At 50.4% G+C, this 24400-nt stretch overlaps 5 protein-coding genes across 5 annotated transcripts; 1 reads left to right on the forward strand and 4 right to left on the reverse strand.

The window, feature by feature from the left end:
- Nucleotides 1–9126: 9126 nt before the first annotated feature.
- Nucleotides 9127–10013, reverse strand: plyF-6 (putative pectate lyase F; the record flags this gene model as incomplete). Its single annotated transcript, XM_037323542.1, has 4 exons — nt 9127–9291; nt 9342–9377; nt 9443–9747; nt 9809–10013. The coding sequence occupies 4 exons, from the start codon at nt 10011–10013 to the stop codon at nt 9127–9129; spliced, it is 711 nt and encodes a 236-aa protein (XP_037178110.1).
- A 4382-nt stretch (nt 10014–14395) lies between these two features.
- Nucleotides 14396–16094, reverse strand: CGCA056_v008296 (Ferulic acid decarboxylase 1; the record flags this gene model as incomplete). Its single annotated transcript, XM_037323543.1, has 2 exons — nt 14396–14920; nt 14988–16094. 2 exons carry the CDS (start codon nt 16092–16094, stop codon nt 14396–14398), a joined length of 1632 nt encoding a protein of 543 aa, XP_037178107.1.
- Nucleotides 16095–16662: 568 nt separating this feature from the next.
- On the forward strand, nt 16663–17496 carry CGCA056_v008297 (Flavin prenyltransferase PAD1; the record flags this gene model as incomplete). The annotated part of the gene is made up of 1 exon (XM_037323544.1): nt 16663–17496. One exon carries the CDS (start codon nt 16663–16665, stop codon nt 17494–17496), a length of 834 nt encoding a protein of 277 aa, XP_037178108.1.
- Nucleotides 17497–17533: 37 nt separating this feature from the next.
- Nucleotides 17534–19754, reverse strand: CGCA056_v008298 (uncharacterized protein; the record flags this gene model as incomplete). Its single annotated transcript, XM_037323545.1, has 2 exons — nt 17534–18865; nt 18936–19754. The coding sequence occupies 2 exons, from the start codon at nt 19752–19754 to the stop codon at nt 17534–17536; spliced, it is 2151 nt and encodes a 716-aa protein (XP_037178105.1).
- Nucleotides 19755–21656: 1902 nt separating this feature from the next.
- mdlC-1 (Benzoylformate decarboxylase) lies at nt 21657–23897 on the reverse strand (the record flags this gene model as incomplete). Its single annotated transcript, XM_037323546.1, has 5 exons — nt 21657–21916; nt 22038–23382; nt 23458–23580; nt 23693–23738; nt 23884–23897. The coding sequence occupies 5 exons, from the start codon at nt 23895–23897 to the stop codon at nt 21657–21659; spliced, it is 1788 nt and encodes a 595-aa protein (XP_037178106.1).
- Between the last annotated feature and the right edge of the window lie 503 nt (nt 23898–24400).

Raw genomic sequence — 24400 nt, forward strand, 5'->3', positions numbered from 1 at the left:
GCGGCCTTGCTTCATAGCCACATCTCCAGCACGGTACGCGCAGTATGAGCTTAGCCAGCTAAAGCGAGCAGCAATTCCCGACGTTTCCAGGATGTGTTTTGCGGTATTGACGTGAGAGTGAGCATCGTCAAGTCTGTCCATCCTCGTGCGAAGCGAAGCAAAAGTGAGATGGGCGCTATTGGCTGTTAGCAGGTTAAATCTTCTTCGGCATTCTAGCGATGCTGCTTACTATGCGAGTTGATACCATCCTCCCAATTCTTCTGCAGCCGAAAGTGCTTTGGTCAGAAGATTCTCGGCCTCCTCAAATCTTCCCATGCAGTAGTAATTCCTGGAGGTATTGAAACTCCAAACCATTTGTCGAGTTGGGATTTTGCCGGCTGGGCCTTCAAGCACTTTTCCGGCCTTCAACAGCAAACTGAGGCCATCTTCATACCGCTCTTGGGCACCAACCGCCATACCAAGCCAACTGTACGAAAGAGCTAAGAGCAGGTCGTGAGGTTGAAGCATTTCAAGCCGAATCTCAAGACCTTGGGTCATTTCCTTCTCTGACCTGGAGAACTCAGAGGTGCAGAAGTGATACATGCACTTCAATGACTGCAAATGTGCCCAAGTCAATCTATCTTGTTCCTCTTGGGAGCAGTTATTGTAAGCAAGATCGGCAGTGTCGAGTAACCCGACCACCGAGTTTGTTGTGTCGTTGTCATGTATGCCACTGCAATGATGGTTAGCTCCGTAAGCTCAAACATGCAATAGTATACATGGCTACATACTTTGCTGCATTCACAAGAAGATTGACAAAGTCCATGTTGGCCTTGAGTGGGTTTGCCTTGGACTGAGAATCGGCGTAGTTCTTGGAGAGGGCCAGAACTTGCGGTATGTATTTTTCATACAAGATCCACTCATCATCATCGTATTTGTTGTCTCGCTCCCCGGGGAACTTTTGCAATAGTAGCCTGGTTGCGGCATCAAACTGCTCTTGACGATCGTCCATTCTTACTCGATACTCTGACTGCACCAAACGGTGGATGCGAAATGTGTCCTTCTCGATGTTCTTTCTCACCAAGGCATGGTGTGTTAATTCTTCGAGCGCTTCTCCAAGGCTGTGATTTGTTAGCTAACGGAAGCCATATCCGCATTTGTTACTCACCTAAACTCGTCCTTACAAAAGGCCAGCTTATCAGGCAGATGTGCGACATCCGCTGCCTTTAATAATTCAGAAGGCACTGAATCGGCAGAAAGAAAACTCAACACCCCAAGGCAAGCACGTGCATCCGGTCCGAGATTCTCAAAAGACATCTCAAAAACCGTGTCTAGGGAGTGCTGATATCCTAGGTACTTCCACCCACTCTTCTTCTGTTTGTGTAAGCGCTGCTCATGTTTGACGTACATGGCCTGGAAATCCTCGATAGAGCAGTTTCTGGCATTGATCAGAGCCGCCATTTGGTTCAAGGCTAGCGGTAAACCACCCAGCAGAGTTGAGACTTGTCGGGCAGCCTCGATCTCGCCACTGACACGCTTCCTGTTGGACGCCATGTGGAGCAGGAATTCTGCTCCGTCGTCGATGCCGAACTCCTCAACCTCCAGGCCCATATCGATGGGCAAGGTGGCCACCAGAACGTCTCGGGTGGTCACAAGGACTGCCCCATGCTTTGATGCTGGCCAGCAATCATCAAGTGCGTCGTGTGTGTCCACATTGTCGAATATGAGAAGCCACTTAGCACCTGCAAGCACATATTAGCACCGTGACATTCGCACTCTAGACGTGAACCTCACTTGTTGTGTGCATCCAGGTCAGAACCAAAAGCATGTTCTCTTGGTAAGCTTGGGGACGTGCATTTGGGAGTTTGAGTGCATCAACAGCGACCCGGCTGAACCCCTGCTGGATGGAGAATGAGTCTTGCGCGGGTATCCAGAACACCGCATCGAGATCTTCAAGTTTGTGATATGCATAGGCAAGCGCAATCTGTGTCTTTCCAATTCCACCCAGTCCATACAAAGCCAGAGATGACAACGACTTCTGTGTGTCCGCCGGCTGGAGGTGGTCGTCCAGTTTCTGGAGGATCTCCTTCCGGCCAAAAAACCGTCGGTTCTCAGCCACGGGGAGATTGTTGCAAGGAAGACTTGCACCGTCTCGCTTCTTCTCTTCCAGAGATAGCAAGCGATGCATGATTTCCATCTCCTGCATTTTACGCGCGTGATTCTCTGCCATTTCGGCTACTCGCGAAATTCTTTGGATCGCTTCATCAATGTTCCGATAGGCGGTGTTAAAAGTAGCTGTCAGGGTCTCCCACGCACTCTCATTGAATGGAACTAACTATAATCAGCATAGTGACTAAGATTCAACCTGAAAGAAAGGTGGTACTTGCCCTCGCGACCCAGTCCTTCGTTTCGGAATGTCATGATTATATTGAGCCAGAGGACAATTATTTCCTTGTTGACTTCAACAGTGTCACCCTTGACTTTTGAAAAGTCGGTGATACAGCTTTTGCAGTCATTCGAGACCTCAAGCTTGTGTCCGATCCTCTCCAGCCATCTTGTTATTCGAGTCAAAGGGTTGAAGACTGGAGGACTGACGGGAGACGTTCCACCTAGAGCTAGCTGTAGGACCATCAGCATCAAGTTCTTGTCAAAACATCGTCATGGGACAACAATGCTCACTTTGAATACTAGAAAAAGCAGACCCCACATCATCGATGTATCGACGGGGTGCGCCATCATTGTCACAAAGTTCTCCGCAAAGGTTTCGTAGTGATCGAGTGTGGGATGGATCAACCTAATCGCGTTGATAGACTGCTCGTCCTTGTACTCAGCCGTGAGTTTGCCCAATTCCGCCCGGAAGTCCTGAATAGACTTCACACCCAAAGCCCGCTCATGATCATGACGTTCGAGTGTTCTTTCACACTCTTTCAAGGCATCGCGCCAGGACTGAGAATATATCTCGTCGCTAGGTTGACATTTAGTTGCATACAAATAACAACAACGTCCGTGGCCAATTGCTTACTATGTTGCCATCTCGGAGGGATTTCCGGCAAAAGGGTCAATTAGTCGCATGTTGAAAAGTGAAAACAGGAGATTCTGCGGTCGGGGCAGAGCTGAGACCCCTTAGATCAATCCAGCGTCAAGGATACGTACTCCGACAAAATGAGGCTGTCAAAAGTGCCACGAAGGAAGCACCCCTTGCTGCCCAAGAAATACGAATTGAGATGGGGGGTTGAACAAACAGCCGTAGCAGTGACTACTTAAGGCTGGCCGTCAGAGTAGGATTCAACCGAGGATGGTACCACGTCATTGATCAGCCAGCTCATGCATGTTGCCTATGCGCATGGGGTTGGAGGTAGCGCAGCCCTCAAATTCCAAAAGCAGAGCCAATCACAATTGCACATTTTTGTGGCGTGAGAAGCGCTGTACAGTACTTCTCAACACCACTTGAGTCGTGTCTCGAAAAGCCACATGAAGCAATAGGCGGGATTAAATTGAGTCCTTGGCGCGATGTCTGACGTTTGGAGGCAGCCAACGCAACCAACACAGCCTGTCGGCCTCAGCTTGCTGCCCAGGCGATTCTCCCAAATCATCCTGACAGGGAATTCCAGCGTATGTGGCAAGGCTTTGGAATACTGGCCACGCTGGCGTCACATCCATCTTCGATCGAAGGATAAGTAGTCCGGTAGACGGTTGCACCAAGGAGCACGCAAGAGCTCGTCTCAGCAATCAATTCCTATTGCTGTATTCGTCGGCTTACCACAACCTCTGCAACATGCGAAATCATCCCGATACTGATCGCCATGAGTCTAGAGTCCGAAAAGAAGGACGTGACGCACTGCTACGTGCCTGTTGCGGGCCAACAAATGCACCACGATGCGTCTTTGAGGAAGGCCTGAAACAATTTATCAGCATAGTGGAGGATCGTATGTTAACGTACGAAGATGCGACGAAGGAACTCATGGAGATGTTGAATAGCTCTCAACCTGAGTATTCCTATATTGACAAACAGTTTGAGGTAACCACGAAGATCGTCGGCTTCATCGATACGTTAGCGAACCATCAGACGACAATAGATGACGTCTCTCGCTGGCTCTTGAAAGAATACAATGTGTCAACCACCGACGGAGACAAGCACAAGGATACTTTACGTCATTTGGTGTTCGCTGTCATGGGCTGGTCCACCATGCTCTACACACCAAGTTTCACAGAGCCGGCTGCCGGCTTCTCCACGACCACAGGAAGGCGATTGAGCGATACTATGACCAAACAAACCTTGACACACTCATCAATGCGGCCTCTTGGAGCCGTCCTACGCAGCCATGGTCTGATGCCTATAGCTTGTCCACCTGGCTTCGGATCATCTTCTGGTCTCCCAACGCTTCTTACCGTCACCCATCTTAATTTCTTGTCGTTATCCAGACTTGGTGACGTAACAATTTCCTGGGTCGATGACCTTTCGAAGCACTGCACATTCGATCGTTACAGCACCACGAAAGAATTACAGTTGTTCAGGCTCCCGTCCTTGTGTGCGAAAATCTATCTTAGCGACACCAACGAAGTTCTCATCGGCCGGTATGACAGCAGTGACCGTCTTGGTGCTTGGTCCGGAAATTGACCTTAGTGACAGATTACACAAGTGCCATAGCTGCTCACAGAACTGCCGCACGGGTCCGGAAACAGTAGCGAAAGCTTTCCTGGTCGAAGTTCTACTGAGTTACCGTTTACTATTCGGGCAACATGCTGGCTCTCGTCGACTCTTCCGCGAGAAGGAGCGGGCACGTCTCAAGCAAAGCTCGTTCAATAGCCAGGTGGATCCCTTGCTAGATGCACTCTGCGGTGAGAAAGACATAAACAATTTCGGGGGGATTAAAAGTATGCTCTTTGAGCGCGGAGTTTACAATGCAGAAACCACATTTCCTCATCTGGGGGCTCAACTTATGGAGCTAGAGGACTACAGCAACATACAACGACCGAGAACTATCTACGAGGTCTGGAACGACGAGAGAGACCCTGAGAGGCTACTAACGTTCAAGGCACTCATAATAATAGGGGCGATGAGCATTTCCTTGAGTATCCTACAGGTTTTCATCGGGGTTGCTCAGGTGGCACTTGCAACTTAATTGAAATGAGCAGAGAGTATTATGGAATCACACTTGTAAATTTGTGATCTGGCGAAACTTATAGTATCATCATCGACGTCTCCTTCTCAGTTTGTGAAGTACCATCATAAGCAGGTGACAAGAACGTGAACAGGTGGTTTCCTCCGCACCGTCCAGGCGATAGGCTACTACATACAAGGTAATATATGACGTAGAGCGACCTTCGATGACTTTGAAGAGACATGGTAAGTAGAGAAGTCGTCAGATGAGGAGAATGTGTACCTACTACCATGCGGCCGTAGCTCCTAACCGGTGCTGGCTAGGTAGATCTTGCCCCCGCGACACAAGCGCTTGGGAGTAGCAACTCTGGTTGAGTCGGCGTCCGACTCAGATTCACCGCCTGGAAATGCGATGTCTCTCTGTGCACGCCATGTCTGAGACTTATAGCTGATGGAGGGGTATCCAGAGCGGTCCGTAACGGTGCGCATGTCGAAGTTGTGGTCAAGGCAAAGCAGGTTCTGGACGTCCGGGTCCTTGAGCTGCGGAGGCGTCGCGGTCGCCTTCACCGGAACCGAGGGCTCGCCAGCAATGAATAAGTACATATCGATTGAAATCGAAGGGGAAGATGAATTTGATCTCGATTCAAAATAGGCCGAATTGGAGGAGGAGGAGGAAAGACTTGAGCTTGTCAGTGCTACACCGAGCGCATAAGAGACCTTTTCTAGGGTCTTTATGTATGGAGTCAATGGAGAACTATTCATCGCCGACAGTTGTAGGTCAATATAAAGACTGAGAAAAACACAGAGCCCCGGCAAGGCTCTGAACCTCGAAGTGCCTTTCACAGTGCTCTCGACGCTTACGACATGTCGTGCGACACTTCCCCCACCTCCCTGGATGAATGGGTGCAGTCAAGGCCGAGTTGTGGGAGACTGCGTGTTTCATTAGCACATGCTAATAACGTTGATTCGCTGCCTTCCTTTCTGTTAATCGCCCACCCGCAAGGCAATAGCAGGCAACCGGAATTTCCAGCAACCATCAACGCAGTACCAAGTCAAATGACATGATGCCATTATGGAAGCGTGGGGTGGAATCGTGTTTTATCGTACGAAAGCAAGGCACTGTGGATGCCACAGTACCTGTTGTGGTGATGAAAAAACTACACATGCAATTAAACGACAGCGTTGTGCAACCGACCACCAGCTAGAAAGGGATGATATGACACGAAAGAGGCGTTCATGATCAACTGAAGCAACGCCCGAGAGTTGACATTGACGTCGAGTGAGTGGTGGCTCAAAAGGACTCTGCATGAGCCGTGTGTTGTGCATTACAGGCTCCGCCGTCGTTTCGGTGGGATGTGATCATATGATTGAAAGTGTGTCACTGTACAGGATCAAGTGTGTTAGAAGATCGACAAGATCATATCTTCAGCCAACCATATCCTGCTTACCACACCCTCAACCCATAAAACAGTCTCAATTCAGATGAGACACCCCGCTGCAACGTTGCGTTAGCTTGGAATTCCGGGCATTTCGGCTGAATCATCTATTCGTGCCAAAGGCCGGTTTAGCGCCTTTCTTCGGCTCAACGGATATTGAGGCTCAAATAGAATGATGAGGAATGAATCACCTGTGCCTTTTGTCTTTCACGACATGTTGTATAGCATCTGGCCGCCAAATGTCCTCAAATCCTAAGCTCGACAATTTCATTCAGAGACAACTTTTCACCAGTTCAAATGGCTTCACCCGACTTTGACATTCGAACTCAGGCAGATTTTCTTGCCGATCTGCCTATCTACGAGGATGAGAAACCATACTATCTTCATGCTTCAGATGCCGCCGGCGATCGACTTGACCAAGTCAAGATTACCAATGTACAGTGGGATACTAGGCCGGTTACTGTACGGAGTATGCGTGATAACCCAGACATCGGCTTGAACAAGAGTGGTTTTACCTTCTGGAAACATAAGTCGAACTACCTTCCACACCAAGGCATGAGTGAGGAAATGGTGAGCAAGTATCGCACGGAGGGAGAAGATCTTTTACGGTCTGCCTTCAATGCAGAGCTTGTTCGCTGCTATGACTTCAAGGTGGGCAATTTAAGTGAATCGTTAGTCGTGGCAACGTATTCTAATGGAACGTCCAAGATGCGGAAGAACGCCCCTATGACTCTCGAGAAGTTTGACCCACAAGACCCCCTCCTGGTAGAACAGGCTGCTGTTGGGGCTCATGGTGAGTCAAGAGAAGTTTGAGAGACATTCAATACAATGCTAATATACTGAGATAGTTGGTATATAATCTCCGTCACACATACGACCGAAACGTGCCCGCTGATCGAGTTAGACATCACACTGGACACCGTTCCGCGTCTCGTGAAGCCGTTGCTCGATGAGGAACAGCTTCTTACCTTCTTCAAACCTGGTTACAGGTTTAGACTCGTCAAGTACTTATCCTCCCTAGAATGTCGTCTGTGAACAAGATCCGGACTGATTTATTGCTGAAGCATATGGCGTTCTATATTGCCAGAGTGTGAAGATAGGCCACTTGCTTTGTGCGATTACAGCTCCGTCGAGCCGGAGGACTTGGTCGCTACGGACAGAGTCTACCCTGGAAGACATCAAGAGATCTATCATTTGAAGTATAACACGCAACAGCGGTGGTATTGGCTGCCAAAGCAACGGCGAGACGAACCCCTGCTGTTCCTGACATACGATAGCAAGTCGGGCACAAACGCCAGATGTAAGTCCTAATAACGTCCCCCAGTCTATGACCGACACATCATTGAAACTCTTTCCCAGACTGTCCACACGTGTCTGTGCACAATCCTCTCGCATCTCCGAATGCTCCACCTCGCGAGAGCGTCGAGACAAGGAACCTGATCATAACAAAGTTAGATAGCAGCGAAGACTAATGGGTATCGGATAAAGAGATAGAACGTTCCGCATGTCATCATTGTCATGCGAGCCTGGCTCGCCACTGTCTAGTTTTCAACAACTTACAGAGCTGCCGGTCACTGAGGATTGCTCGCGTTACTATCGTTACTGCAGACAAGACAGGCGCTGTGTACAATGGTTTCCATTCATGATAGCTCTGAGCCATGCTCGAGAGACTGGTTGTTTTCAGTGATGGGACCGTAGAAATGGAACTCTTCTCAGACGGTAGCATAGAAGGTTTGACTACGAGAAATTCTAGGAGTCGTGATGAATAATTCCGTTCTGATGTGAATTCAAGTCTGACTGTGCTTATATGCACATGAGCTTGCTTAGATACTGGCGTTGGATCCGGAAAATGCACCCGCGTTCCGCGGTGGACTGGTGCATGCAATGTGGTTGAATCCCAAGCTTTCTTCATAAACGAGCCCTTTGATATTATCAGAAGGCAGTTCGCAATAGTTTAGGTACCAGGCTACCATCGACGTTCGTATAGAATCACAGCTGATTTTCGAAACTTTCAAGCGAGCAGGCTTTGGTCAAGTTGGAAACGGATTAGCAATTTCTCTAGCGCGACCATTCGTGAGTCAGATAGTAGATACAAAGACATCCCATTACACAGCTACCTAGAATACAAAGTAGTAGACCCACCGTTGAATTTTGCTAGATTTATGAATGGAGTTGGAGGACGCGAGGAAGCGTGCTTCATAAAACTTCCTACCTTATGACGCGAACATGCTTTAGTATCACTTCGGCGGCTTAGATGGTTCGGTGTCAACTAGGGCTTGCTTCAAATAGGATCCTCCACAAAACTCTGAGTTGGTACTTCTCCATAGTATACAGCCTTGATGAAAGCAAAGTCACCAATCATTAAAATAAAATATGTGCGTTTGTGATAAGTATGTACGCGGTTTCCCAATGTCTATGTACAAGAATGTCTAAAAGTCTCGAGGCTCGCCCGAGACACTCAATGCGATCCAACCCCCAACACTCCGTCGGCGTCATTTCCGAAGCTCGAAAACTCCCCAGACAACTCCTAAATCTGCCCATAATGAAGAAGAGGTGCGAAAACCCGTCAAGCGAGTGTTACGCATGACACTTGGCCAGAGCCAAAGATGCTTAGCCAGAGCAGGTGCCGGCCTTGGAGGGCTCGCAGCCACCGGCGCAGCCCTTGTACATCTGGCACTTGGTCTTGGCGTCCGCACAGACGTTCTTGAGAGTGGCGGTGTCCTTGTAGTTGGCGTTGATGCCGGCGAGCTCGCCACCGTTCTTCGCGGTAACACCCTGATAATAGTTAGCAACCTGACGATGAAGAAGGGGATGAATAAACAAACTTCGAGGTACACATTGCGCTTACACTGCGTCTTGCACTGTTTGTTTCATGTTGTCAGGAATCAAAATCGTGTTGTGGTGATGTTGGGTGGTGTTGACATACGTTGCCGCACGAGCGGTACAACTTGCCGTAGTCCTCAACGTAGTAGTTGATGACGTTGACAGTACCGCATCCGTTGTGCTGGATAACCTTATCAGAAGCGTGGTAGGCACCACCGCCGATGATCCAGGACTCAGTTCCGGCCTTGTCGTTCTTGATCGAGATGGCATCCTCGCAGACGTCCTCGAACCAGACGAACTCGAGGGTGCAGTGGCCGTTGCAGTGGACACCCTCAGCCTGGTTCTTGCCAATAATGGCATTCTTCAGAGTACCGCCGGCTTGGATGTAAAAGACAGAGTCCTTGTAGTCTGTTGAGAGGCATATTGTCAGAGAGTCGATATCAGCCTTCAGGGTGGGATGACAACTTACCACCCTCGCTCTGGCCGCCGCAGGCACCAGAGCCGCGGTCGAAGCGCTGCCACTTTCCGTCGTAGACCTGACCGGCCTTGATCTCGATGTACGACTTGGAAGACACGGTGCCGGTGGCCTTGGGGACACCTCCGGTGTAGCCGTTGCAGGCGAGGGCCGGGACAGCGGCCAACAAAGGCACCAGGCCGAACTTGAAAATCTGCATCTTGAAGAAGACTGAGCGTATCTACACACGTGATTTATAAAAGAAGGAATGTAGTAGTTGGTTTAAGGTTGAGAGAGTGAGGGTGGTGGGCAGAACGAGTTTCCCGAGAAGGTCGGATCAGACGCCGACTTATATACAAACCTTACAAAGACAGAGATCCCTTGTTGAAGAGGAGGAGACTGCCGGCTTCGTTCTCGACCGATCCCGCGATTCAGAGCAGGTGTTTAGGCAGACTAACCAAGACTCATCGTGGCGCTGGGGTCGACGAGCTAATTGGTCCGGGTGGAGACCGAGGGATGGGGAGGGGGTCTGCTTCGAGAAGGCAAAGCTGGGCTATTGGTGGACATGAAAATTGCGGGCTCGGGAGATGCCTGCATGGTTTCTTTTGCGCCATGCTAGGTTGTCGATGGAGACTGTCTAAGATTTGCTCCGCGTGCCGGCGTTGGCGTGAGAGTTTGGCACTTAGGATTCCGCGGGAATGGTATCTCTGGACTGATCCACACCTGGCATTCAGTAGCAATCAACATCGCATGCAAGGGCGAACACAGCGCGCATGATGAAACTCCTGGATAACTCCAGAACGGAGAAACATGCGAGTGAGAGGCACGGGTGATAACGAGCGAGCCGCCAACCGAATGTCACTAAAGACAAAGACGGACGTCGTAATGTACCCTGTCAATATTATTCCTGGGGATGTATAATCAGTAAGGTGACGCTGTGACGGTAAGTCAGAATTCGGTCTCCGGTATGAAGCGGCCCAATCGGCGATCAATACGAGACCTTCATGAAGAAATTAAGCTACGTAGGGTTGTCGACGGGAGCCCAGATGCCAGGTTGTCTCAGGCGAGGCTACTGGATACCAAATGCTCACAGCGGGACGCACCCCATGATCCGTCCTTCTGGACGCTAGACAGACTGACGGAAAATGTCTGACAATCTGTACCAATGACACATACCGAGGAGCGGGAATCCGACGCCAGATGGTTGTCAAGACTGAACCGTGGTTGACACCCTCCTCTCCCTGCGGTCTGTTGTGGTGTGGTTTGGCAAGGCGGAGTTGCCAAGACTTTAAAGTGCTCTCCATGTGCGCAATGGGATGGATTGCCGCAGCTAACAACCCGGTCCGCTGCTGGATGTTGATTAACGCCAAGACCCAACTCGCCTCAATTGCACTACCAAAGAAAATTGCCAGGAGGCATTGCCCCGCACCAACATTCTGGATTCTTTTCTTCCTTTTCAATGTTCACCATCACCGGTTGTTGAAAGAAGAATCGACCGAGCCAATTGTTTGTCACGGACCTCATCGGAAGCGGTCTATCGGCCCCACCGCGACCGAGACCGACCGCCCTTGCTGTCGGTTGCCTCCTGGCCTTGCCTAACCTTATCCATCACCCCCTGTTGTTGCGCCCGATGATCTGTTGCCTTTTTGACGGCTGTCATCTGAACTTCTGAACCAAACTTGTTCCTTCTGCCCCTTTCCTACCAGAACGCACAGTAGTTTGTTGGGTGCCATATCCGATGTGCTGGACTGTCGTTCGCCCATGCAAGATACATCCCACGTGCCCAGCCTTTTGATAGTGTCTTGGCCTTCCTTCTCATCTAAAGCAGCGTTTTGGATCATCTCCCGCTTTCCCGTCCCCGTTCCTGAGGCTATGCTGAATGTCAATCCGGCTTCTCTCCGAACGCACAGGTATCTCGGAGGTAAACCACCTCATCGTCCCGCTTCGCCTTGTGGCACCTCGTCCACCTTGCCGGATTGTGGTATCCATCACACCTGAAGCCGTTGGAAATCACCGGCATTTCCGCTGCGACTTTGCACTCTTCGCTGGCAACTCCAGTTTTCGGCATGCTCAAAATATTGCCCGCCCTCCATATTGGCAGCGCTTATTCCCGATGAGGCTTCTACCTCCGCTGGCTGGCCAAAAGGGGTGAGCAAGGTGAGTTTTCCCCTGAAACCCCAGTCACCCAGCACCCTTTCGATACATCCCACACGCGAGTTCCCCATCCGCCCAGCTCCCTGAGACTGACTGCTGGATAATGTAGCAGACGGATCTGCGTGAGTGCGAGAGTGTAAAGAAAATGCCATCCCTCGCATTAAGACCACCCACATATTATGAAGTCATCACATCAAGCTCATTTAAGCTGCCTCTTCAACATTGCCTAGCTTGACTACGAAGCAAGGATCAACCTGCTTTGACCAACCGACCAAACAACGGAGTCCACTGCATCCACCAGAAAGAAGCGATATGGGATGGAAACACTCATTCCTTGGTTGTCGGAAATTCCCCACGCTTTCACAAATGACACTAGACACTAAAGTGTCAGCTGCAGAGTCAAGTGACAAGTGACGCCGGCAGACAGGGCCCAGAAGCCCGGAAGACAAATGGAAGCGTCTGATGTTGCCACACTGCATTATCAGCCTCAGCAAACTGCCACGAGATGCGCCCGCACCGTGTCGACCTTCCGTGCCGAGCAAAAGACAACAGCCCACCAAGTGAGAAGCTCATCAAACAACATAACAACAACGACACCCGTGAGCTTGGCTCACTTTGCGGTGCGTCCCGTCAATAATCCCACCACTGAGAACTTGAGACAACTCAAAATTCATAAGGGTGATCCTTGAATGCTCCCAGCCCCTAATGTACCCAGTAAACTGCCTGGGAGGTTCAGAGAAGAAAGTCGCGCTCCTCCTTCGGTTTGCCTCTTCACTGTACCCTGCCGCCAAGCTTTCCACGATACTACCGTCGTGGATACCAGCACTATCAGGTCTTGGCAATCCCCAATGCTCTGATTCCACTTGGCGCTCACCGCACCAATGTCTTCGTGGTGCCAATCTCCGCGGCGTCCTGCGGAAAGTCAACTCAGGAGTCGAACAGACTGCTTGAGTCAAAATAAAAGACTTCACTCGGAAAAAGGTGCCCGATATCCCGCTTCGATGGTAGCATTCAGCAAGTTCACATGACAGACAGAATTAATCCGTATGTACTGGACTTCCTCGATCCCGCCTCCCGGCCCTCCCCTGAAGACTCCCATATCACCATGGTGGACCCAGGCTATCCCTTCCTTCGAGATCACCCTCCGGATCTCAACTTAATCGTATATCACAATTGACTTCCGTCACGGGCCCTCTCGCGAAAGGTTCACCATGGCGCCGGAAATCATTTACATGCTTCACTGCTCACAGACGATCGGCCTGCTTGGCTCTACTTCAGGTGAAAAACAAGGGGGATGAAGAGGTACAGCCCTCCTTGGCTATCTCGTGTTGGGAGACCATTAGCTATCGGTCAGCGTGAAAATTTCAGATGGGCCGGCATCCTGAAGTGCCCGGCATATTCCCTGAAGCCTTTGTACAATTTTACGACAATTATGCCCTCCTACCTACTGCCGGAAAATCTTAGAACTCGAGGGATGTAGTGTAATGCCAAGACCACAGTTGACTATTTCGTACTTCGAAGGAAAACTTCTGCCCATCGCTACCAACGAAAGCCGCGAAGAAGAAGCAGCACGACCCTGCAATTGCGCTCATTCCGCCACTTTCGGGCTTCCATACGGAATACCGACAAGGTCTTGGCCCTACGGGGCTTAACCGGGGGCGAGGACTGGCTACCCTTGGCGCTCTGTGGATCCTTCTAAACGGCGCGCAATCCGGCCCCATGCTCTGCCATTCCCGCCGCTGGTGACGGTGAGTCCTTTTCACCGAGGCAATATCGACAGAGGCCTCACGGGCCAAGACGCGGCCCCTTATTCGGCGATGGAGATCTGGGTGCCTCGGGAGCCCCTGCGTGCGGCTACCGCCTCTACTGCCAAGCATATCCGAGATGGCCTTTTTCAACGACCCCAGTCTTGGCGCTAACTCAGAGCGGGCAGACAGAAAAGGGGTTACTCTGAACCGCATTTGCACATGCGAAAACTGTGTTCTTCAGAATACGAAGGCTTGACGGGTCTCAACTCAATGACTCGGTTTTGGAGTTGTAAAACGTTCGGTACCAAGACCTCAGCCAGCGTCATGTGTCAACATCCCACTAGGTAAACGGTGAGCCCCTCTGGAAAAACTCAAACGAAGACCTAGATCGCAACAGGCCGTCTTGATAGCATGATCTTTTGATTGATTAGTGCCAAATTGAGGTGGCTCTCCGACGAATAAAGCCTGGTTGCTCCCGGAGCATCCGACTGGCGGACGCGACTAGCACGTGGTGTCTATTGAGTAGATGTATGAATGGCCAGAACAATACCTGATGATGTTTTGTTCAGCACCGCCAACCACCGAGCTTATGGGTTCCACGAAAGAGAACGTTGCTGAATTAATAGAAAACACATTACACTTGCTATTGTTACGTATCAGATGACATTCTATCAAACGGTCCATAGCTGTATGATCAACTTCAAAATCCCATGGCTGACCAGTTGTTCAAGACCTTCCGTTTTATGTCTTCTGGATACGAACTCTCAAAGTCGACATGTTTAAAATTCCTGGGCTTGGTGTATTCCGATCTTATCAGACAGTCCGAAACAAGCTTTCCGCCCCTTCTAGATGCACCCGGAATCTGAGACATATAGGGAGTCAGAGGATGACACTCAACGTCGTCAAACACATATTCATCATGAACTGGTCGACAGCGAGTCGTAAAAGCCCACATGACCTTGTCCCAGTCGTACACGTCAATGTCGTCTCCCACTAGTAGAATACGGTTGATGAGCATGCAACTCTTATTATGAAAAGCGATGCTGCCGACTTTCCGACAAAAGTCTTCAGGGGTTGTTCCCATATCTCTCAACTTGTCCGTGTCAACTTGCAAGGCACACCATGTTGCTAGTGTCTCGACGGGAGCGAAAGCTTCTTTGATGGGGAGGCCGTGTTCTTGGCATAACAGGAGAAGCTCAGGAGCTGCTAGCTGAGCTGTGGTATGCTGCGCCGAATTGAGGTGGTGTCAGAATTGTTCTCCTTTCCTGTATCGAGCAGACGGATGCACTTACAGACTCGTCTACAATATTTCCCGGGCAGGATATGGGAAGAATAGGGTTATCTCTGTAGGTAATTGCCTCAACTCGGAACAAGGGCCCCATCTTCTGTTCATTATCAAAGACCAAGGCTAGATAATCACCGAACGGACCTTCCGGCCCTTTCTTTGTGAACGACATAGTGCCCTCGAGGACGACTTCGCTGTTTGCGGGAACCAGTAAGTCACTCATTTCGCACTTGACCATGTCGAGGGGTTTTCCAGTCACGGCCCCAATGTATTCACTCTCAGATACGCCCTCTGGAACGGGCATTGACGCAACAATGCTGGCGATGGGAGGGACCCCCAAGGCAAGCGCCCAGGGCATCTCGTTGCTCCCATTCTCGATCCATTTGTCGCGGATGATGGAGTTGTGCTGTCCACTGCCGACAAGACAAACCAGATGCTTCTGATCGTGCACCATGCCGCGGAAGATTGACCAGTTCGTCCAAGATTTGTCCGGCGTTTGGAGAACATGGATTCCGTACGTCTGCAAATACTTGCCGCCGTCACCCTCGTGAAGGTACGGCGCCGGCAAATCTTCTAGGTTGATCTCATCGCCAAACATCTTGTTCTGCTTGCATGGACCAGTCTGGAGGACCTTTGGCGGCAACGGAGCCGCCTTCTTCCAAGACATGAATCGGTCTGATATTTCTTTCCAGCTTGACTTGGGTGGTAGACCCAGGTTTCTGGCAACACGTCCGAATCTCTCGACTTCATCTTGTCGTAGACTAGCAGCATTTCCAAACATGCGCCACAATCCATTGCGGGTGCCCTTGACGTTGTTGAACAATGGCGCTTTATCGTTGACCTCACTGACTCTACGTACGATGGCGCCCACCTCTAAGTGCGGGTCAACCTCGTCATTGATCTCGGCAAGGTCGTTATCGTAGCGAAGAATGTCGAGAAATTTTCTGAAGTCCAATTGAGCTTCGATGGCGTCAGGCTCTTGACACCGTTTGTCGGCTGATGAGTGCGAGTAGTTGCAATTGAAATGTTCAGCTGCTGCGAAGGGCCGCTGGTAGACTTTTCTAAGCCTACCGGCGGCCGTTGAAGAACGATATAGGGTTGTTCTAGAGGTCATGATTGTTGCGGTTGGGAGAAAGAAGAGTCCGTGACAAAGACTTCGAATTGGTCCGGGGGCCAGTTCCTTTGGTGTCATGTATGGGCTGGTGGTTTGGGTGGCTGTTACACAATGATCATCCATGCGTCATCAGCAAGCCTATCAACTATGATAACGATGGCGATTGACGGGCAAAAGCTGTTTCATGATCAGTTGTGCGCGTCGACGCGGCAGCTAGAGCTAAGTTTTCCGGAGTTCTGGAGTGGCCAAACAGGGAACACGGAACGTTCCTGCAGTGTTCCTAAGCCATTCCGCGGAACAGGAATGGTCGCCACCTCCTCGTATAGCTGTGCGATAGCCTATCGCGCATGTCTGACCGAGCTTCATGCTACAGGCTCAATCTCATACTCTAATTGCTTGAATACTTGAAAGTTGGGGAGTGAGGTGGTTGACATGGATACTTAGGTAGGCCAGAGCTGGACATAGTGAAGGTTCGTGCCCGGCGTACAGTGCCACTCAGTTCGTCCATGTTCTACAGTAAAGTTATCGCTCATTTCTGCTTTTTAGCCTAGCAGAAACAACGGTTATAATGTCTCAGCGATTTGCCCGGGCAGATTTGAGGACATTCAAGCTTTTTAGGTCGTTACAAGTACCCAATTTGCCTACACCACCCCAAGCATCTTCACGACACTTTCTCTCAACAGCTCGTCGCCAGCTAAAAGTCAACCAAGGAGAGAAGAGGAAAGACATCCGTTGTTTATCGTATTATGCTCGCCTAACCCACCGCAACAATGGCTCCGTGTCCCAACTCACACAGGCCAACGAAGATCACATTCGATGCATACAACCGCGACCGAAGCGACTGGTCGTTGGTATCACCGGCGCCACTGGCACGCCCTTTGCAATCCGCCTGCTTCAAATACTGCGTGAGATTGGTGTCGAGACGCACTTGATCATGAGCAAGTGGGCGCTCGCGACATTGAAATACGAAACGCCCCTCAGCGAGAACCAGATTCGCGGTCTAGCGCATACCAACTACACTGCGCGGGACATGTCGGCACCGATTGCGTCTGGATCGTTTCAACATGATGGCATGATCATCGTGCCATGCAGCATGAAGACACTGGCAGCTGTACGAGCTGGGTTTGGAGACGACCTGATATCCCGCGCCGCGGATGTTACACTCAAAGAAGGCCGGCGGCTGACGCTTGTTGTGCGAGAAACGCCACTGAACGACATCCATCTCGACAACATGTTGTTTCTTCGACGAGCCGGGGCTGTAATTTTCCCACCCGTGCCTGCGTTTTATTCGCGACCGAAGACCTTGGAGGATATCATTGACCATAGTGTCGGTCGGATGCTAGACTCACTGGGCTTCCACATCGATAGTTTTGAAAGATGGGATGGATTTCGAAAAGACTAGAGACGTTGCTGGGACAAAGTATTAGACGCCGGACAATTCATTCCTCGTACAAAAGTTCTCCCTCCGAGAAGAATGTCTGACTGTCCACGAGCGGCCAATCGCAGAAAATTGATCTAGTCCCTCCAAATACCGCCGCTGGACTAGCAATAGTTCCATCAAAGCCGGTGTTGGCTGCATCCGCTGAACCGGGAAGAAATGGCATATCTTGCATGAAGTCGTTTGAGAATGGTGGATAAAGGCTGCTTGCGTCGTTAACTTCGATATTGATGTCATTGTTCGCCAGTCCGCCTTCTGCTACTCTCTGCTCTGCCGCCGAACTCGCCAGGCAAAATTGGTCTTCCAGGCTCTGCCCAGACTGCTTGACGACCGTGGTATGCATGCTGCTGAGATTTGCTGCCCAGGATGAGCGGTTAAGATTTGCGCCTCGTTTTGGTACTCGCATGGGGCGCTCTTCGTCATCGCAAATAATTTTGAGCTGCATCAAAGGTTCACGCATGAGTAATAATCTCTTCCATAGCTTGCGAGATGCTCGTGATGCGTCTTTGTATGCCTTTGCCAACTTGAGAGCCTTCCTGAAACTCTTGCTCACGGTGTCAGAGAAGCTCTCGGGTAAGTCAGGGGCTAGAGTGCTATGATTCTGAGCGAGGTGGGCAATCACGAGAGACATGAGAGCACATGCGCTAACGAGCAGGTGGACGTAAAAAGGCTGTTGTTTTCGGTAGACATCCGTGGCCTTGTCCAGCTTCGACAATATGCTGATCGACTCAGCTGAAAGCCTTAAGGCGGGCTCGATGTTCTTTCTGCTGCCAGGTGTAGGCTTGTTGGTGAAGAAAAAGGGGCGGAGAAGCATGCTGTGGGCCGCATTGGCTCTTAGGTTGAGAAGGACTGCCCAAGATGGTATGCGGCGGATTGGGGTCATGACGAATACCTCGTGCTGTCTGAGGTCAAAGTTTCCCACAGAATTCTTTCTCCACTGCTCAATCTGGAAATTCAGGATGTCGAAAGTCTCATCTTCATCGTACGGCTGACCTGTTGCGGCACTGCGAGCAACCGGTGACGTAAACTTGTCGCTGAGTGCCATGAATGCCACCATTGCTCGGAGATATGGAGATTCAACGGACGACTTCATAGCTTGGTGGAAATGCGACTCTTGAAAATGGGTTGGCAACCCTGTAGCCGCGCTCCACTGCCTGTCTAAGACGATCGTTGTGCATATGACAGCAATAACCTGTACTCGCTCGCGTTCAGATCCTAGGATGTGCTCAGGAACATCGCGACTATGAAGTCCAAGCTCAAGGAGTATGTTGCCTGCTGTTCCACACATTCTCCACGCCGTTCGTGCATCGTCTCGGAAAAATTGATAAGTTCCCTGTTGACAGGACATGTCAGCCAAAGTGCCTTACCAAGGTTAAGTCAAATAAAAGGGGCCCCTGGCTCACCACTAGAATCGCAATTACTGCATTATTCACATGAGATACAGAGGACATTAGTCGTGTTTCAATGTTTTGCCGGCAATAGGAGTAAATCTCCCCGGGCACGTCAATACTTGGATGTTGAGTTGGCTCAGCACAAAGCGCAATGGAGAGTACGAGGTTGATGATCAGGACCGAAGATTCGTCGATAACTTCGCTGAAACCTGAGTTCGTGGAAAAGTCGGTTGCGTACGTGTGAGCATTGAGTTGGTAGAGCCTTTCGAGCTGGCTGACGAGATTCTGGATGTCTAGGATGGGATGGAAGTCGCCGAAAACCTCTTGATAGGTAGAAATTAGCTGCGTAGCTCGGCGCTTTGTGAGATGTCGTGTAAACCCAACCAGCCTCTTTAGAGAGCCGCCAGAATCTTGACCAGAAGGACCATCATGGAAATCATATCCCGAGCCATTCTCCGACTCTCCATCATCTGACTGAGAGTCCTCTATACTAGGGAGATATGGTCGGCTAGACTGATGGCTGAAGATGCCCTGCTTCATGCGCATCTGGGCCACATTCAAACTATAGTCTGGCGATGTTGGCCCGCAGTAATGCCTGCGACTGATCGTTTGACGTGCGAGACGCTGCCTTGGGGAAGACTCCCCTTCTGAGGCTTGGATGTCTGATTCATGGCTCGGAGATTTTGCTTTGTCGATCTGATGGGGTTGGTCTAAAATTGTGTTGAAGCTGTGGGTAGGGGTGTTGTGCTTCTCGACCGACTCCACGCGCGATGACAGGTTGCCAATCTGTTCTTGAAGCTTGCTAACGAGCTCGCCAAGAGAAGTGAGCATGCTGTAGGCCTAAATAAGCATAACAGGTACGACAAGCTGCGAATGCATTTCAACTTTATTCACCTTGTCTCAGAGAAAGATCCATAATCCTGTTTTTGCCTGTCAAACGCGTCTGATGGCTGTGGCCGCCTGCCTGGCCCTGCAGCTGACGAGCTGCTTGGTGCGTTCGACTCTCTTGAAGCTATCGAAGGTTCGGGAGTTACCAAACTTCGCCGTCTCGCTGGCACATTGACTTCGATATCCGAGTACGATAAGCCATCGCATTCGAGAGAACGAGAGATGCAATATGAGCAAGGAATATCTCCAGAGCATCGACCCTTTCGTCGCCTGCAGGCATCGCAAGCCCGAGTCGCGTACGGTGCTCTCTTCTTCGTCGGTTCAGGCTTATTTCGAGGGCCGCGACGCTTGTTGCCGGCTGCATGATTGTCTACGTTGGTGGGGCGAATGTCGTACATGACAGTCAGCATATGCCGCCGAGTGTTGGGATTGCAGCACCAGACGCGCCAGTTGCGTAGAAAGCCCAAACGCTACTTATCTACAGCGTTATACATTGAATCGAAGTAGAACTATTGTGGAGAATGGGAATATTTGAAGATAACAGAAAGCATGGAGTGGGTGTCGAGCTTTGCGGGGGTGGCGCAACCAGCACCACGGGGCGGATAACATCCATGTTGGAGACTTGAAGTCGGCCCAAGAGTCAAGCGAATGCTGCAAAGAGCAGCCAAGGGTGTGATACAGCTGAGACATACTTTCCATCTCCTTCAAGAGAGTACAATTGCCGCTTTTTGGGAATCGACACCGTGACACGCGTATTCGTTTACTAAGAGAAAACTTCATAACCATGATGTCTTCTGCGTTGACCAGTAAACTTGATTCTGCACCCCCATCTGCCTTGCATTCGACACCCGTAATGCTGCGAGATGGCGACCATTGAAAGATCCCGGACCACTGTTATCTGGAACCCAGACTTGCAGTCTGCACATGGGGCTAGCCGATGCACTAGATGACGGGGTATATGATGCAACAGGTAGAGTGCAGCAAGGCCTGGACGCTATTCACCTCTCGACGACATACTTATGTGATTCATTGTGCCTAAGTATTCTTAACGCCGATGGCAATTCTCCATTTTCATGCCTAATTGGTTTGAAAAGGTGCTTTGATTGCGACCACCCACTTTTAGACTCGTGCAGCACATGGTCCAATGGGTCCCGCAATGATGCGGCACACTTGATCAGTGAGGACACTTGCATATGGGCTAACGGCTTGGTGTTCGACTAATCTTATCGGTGATAATGAAGTCCGGAATCGGAAACGGAACGTTCCTACGGTCCCCTGCTCTCCATTCGCAGGCCAATCAGTAATGGACATGCAGAGTACTGACCAGTTGTGCTTATCAGTGGAACGGACTGTGCCGCTTCCTTCCTCATCGTCGTTGGTAACCTCGGTGTGATGTGTTTGTGCGATGCTCAGCCACCGATGGGCCCATATGGTGAACAAACAAACAACAGACCAAGGATGCGGAAGTGCTTTTCCAGTTGGGATTTCGAGCGTGCTTTGCTGAAGTTGTTAGCAAATGGGTCCATGTCCGTACCCCGCTTCCCGGGAGCGCTCCGGATCGGGGCCCCGACATCGGCCGACAGTCCGGACGATGGCTGTAATATTGCTGACAAATGTGGTAGTGATAGAGACCGGACGCATTCTGGTGTGTCTGAGTCTGCTGAAAGGTTCAAATGCGTGATTTTATCGACCAAAGCTTCTGCCAGTGGGCGGTGTTCTCCTTAGCGAAAGTGTTAATTGTCATATGTGAAGTGAATTGCATGACAAGTCTAATGATGATCAAAATCGACAATCCTGAAATCTCCCCACAAGTAAGGACCGAAGGCGACTTAAACATGAAATTTACTACCAGGATCCGTTCAAACGGACTTCCAAAATAGCTGATATACCACTCTTCACAGCTTCAACTGCCGCGGGAATCATCTCTCCCAAGTCTTGAACACTGCTCGCCACCCCAGCCCAAGCTTGGCCCCCTGATGCTGCTTTCGCAATACCAGAGTAGTCTGGTGTCGGCGAGAACGATATGTTTAAGTCCTCGTTCGATGAAGCAGCTCCGTAGCCAGAAGGGTGCACCAGCTGGAGCGAGTTGCGAGGGGCGTTCCAACCTGTCGTATATTTATCAGTTCATGTTTCATGACCGATGGCGTCGTCGTCGTCTTCGCGAATCAAACAAAAGAACATCGAGAGTCTTGAAGCCGGACGAAGATTGAAGTTGTCATGACTTACCTTTGTTACTCAACACGATCGTCAACGTAGGGAGATTGTACCTGCGGGCCACCCAATAAACTGTTCCTGGGCAGCCAAACAAATACGTGCCATCTCCAACAATTTCGCACACGAAATTCGTCCCGCCACGCTCATTTTTAATGAAATCAAGAGCCAGTTTTACGCCGAGAGTCGCTCCACCAGACCAACCAAGTCCGCCACCGCCACAATTGATGAGATGGCCGGGTTTATCGACCCTGAGCTGATCGTAAATCTTCGGAGCGTTCGTGACGGCCTCGGCGCACCATACGGTCTCCTCAGGACAAATCTTGCGCAGTTGGGAGACGAGATATGACGTTGTGGGATACTGCGATTCGTCTTCCGGTGGTTCTGCCAGAGCGTCAAGTTGCCTCATTCGAATGTTGTGGGCCTCCTCAAGCTCAGACCGTCGATCCTCATGTGAGGGAAGGTGCGAAAGCTGAGAGTAAGTTAAGTCTTGAGCTACGTAGCTGTTCAATTGTCGTAGTGCTGTTTTAGAGTCTGCCTGGTAGCGCCGAAATGCTGGGATGTAGTGCAACGGCATGTTTTGCTTCAAGGGATCAACGTCGATGTGAATGACTTTAGCATCGTCTCGAACTTTGCATTGTGTCGGAATCCAAGGCACGTCGCAATCAATGACAAGTATGGCATCGGCTTCCTCGATACTTGTGTCGCGACCGATGCGAACACCAAGTGAGGCCCGATGAGAGTAAGGGAAACAAACATCGCTCCCCAAGGCGTCGAGAACGCGTATTCCTGGGATGCTTTCGGCCAGGCAGGTTAGTTCTCTCACTGTCGCGTGATTACGTCCCGTATACCCCACAATGATCAAAGGCCTTTTAGCCTGAGCCAACGTCGATATGATCAAATCCAAAGCTTCCGTGGGTAAGGCTGTCGGTGCTATTGGCTCCCAAGCCGTCTGGTTGAGGCTGTAAGGAGCGATTTCTTCCTCCATGACTTCCCGAGCGCCTACTACGTAGACAGGTCCCTTCGGGTTGCTAGTTGCAAACTGCAGTGCTCGATTGAGAGCTTGCTTAATGTTCCTGCCGGTTTTGAATTCACCCGTATACCGACAGTACTGTGAGACGATCTGTCTTTGATCGGGAGCATCTTGGAGCCAATGGATATACTCGGTCCGGGATCCGCGTAGCTCTCCTTCAAGTGTGAACGGAGATAGGCCTGCGAAAACGAAGACAGGGCACCGTGCGACCGACGCATTGTGAACCGCACACCCAAGCATCTGAGTTCCCACGTCTACGTGAACCAGAACGCATTGCGGCTTTCCAGTCACACGAGCGAACCCAGCAGCCATTGACATCGCAACCATCTGAGAAGTACGTTAGCAGGATCGTAGAATGAGTCACTACGCTTACAATGAAGAACGTTGGTATGGATACCTCACCTCATGAGGACAAGTGATGACTCTGGGGAACTTAACCCCCTTCAGTTGTGCGCCGTGTGCCAAAGCCTCCATGATAGCTGGGTGATCTGAGCCGAGGTTGACGAATACATGGGAAACGCCTGCCTAAGAGGAATCAGCCACTTTCTTTGAAGTTCCCTCCGCCTAAGTCGAGACCAAGATTTCCCGATCTCATCGTTGATCTACACTCTCCATTGACAAATCAAGACCAACGTACCTCGTAGAGGCCCTCGAAGAAGGCGAACGAAGCAGAGTACGTTTCTCTAGAGAATCCATCAGCATATTTTGAAGAAGAGACTTTATCGACCAGATCATTGCTTTAGTAGAATCGTTTTTTAATGCGGGAACTTTGATGCTTTTCGTTGTGCTGGCCAGCCAGCCCATCTCTCTGGTTTCAGGTGCACTCACATATCAGCCGTCATTTTTGAAGTGTGGGCAATGTTCAGTTGCTAACTATAGGCGCCGGAAGCTTTCACTGTCAATTGAAGTTGAGAAACACCCGAGATGTAAGCTGCTGCTATGTGTGGTTTTAGCCTATGGTAAGGCCCCTTCATTTGGGGGTCAGCAAAATTGCGTCTTGCTGACCTTGACTCTATTGCCACCAATCAGCAGTGCTTCAATACCAACACTACTGCTCATTCGTTACATCGTTCACGCATGACTGCGGAATACGCCATCAAACGTTGACTGGGGCCGAGGAAAAGGCTAGGCGGAAAGTATGTTTGTCGGTTTGCCTCCGCCGTTGATACATCAAGCGGAGTAAAAGGATTCCGACGTGGAAAATGCGGAACAATTAAGACAGATACTTGCAAGCGGCTTTCAACAATAAACTACATAGAATTTACGTGGACAGAGAGACACAGCGACCACTCTCCTTCATCTAGATAGGTGCTTGTTTCCGTCATCTATTCGGGTCCTATCAGCG

The sequence above is a fragment of the Colletotrichum aenigma genome, assembly GCF_013390185.1.
Source record: "Colletotrichum aenigma strain Cg56 chromosome Unknown KSG_Cg56_contig05, whole genome shotgun sequence".
NCBI classification, from domain to species: Eukaryota; Fungi; Ascomycota; class Sordariomycetes; order Glomerellales; family Glomerellaceae; genus Colletotrichum; species Colletotrichum aenigma.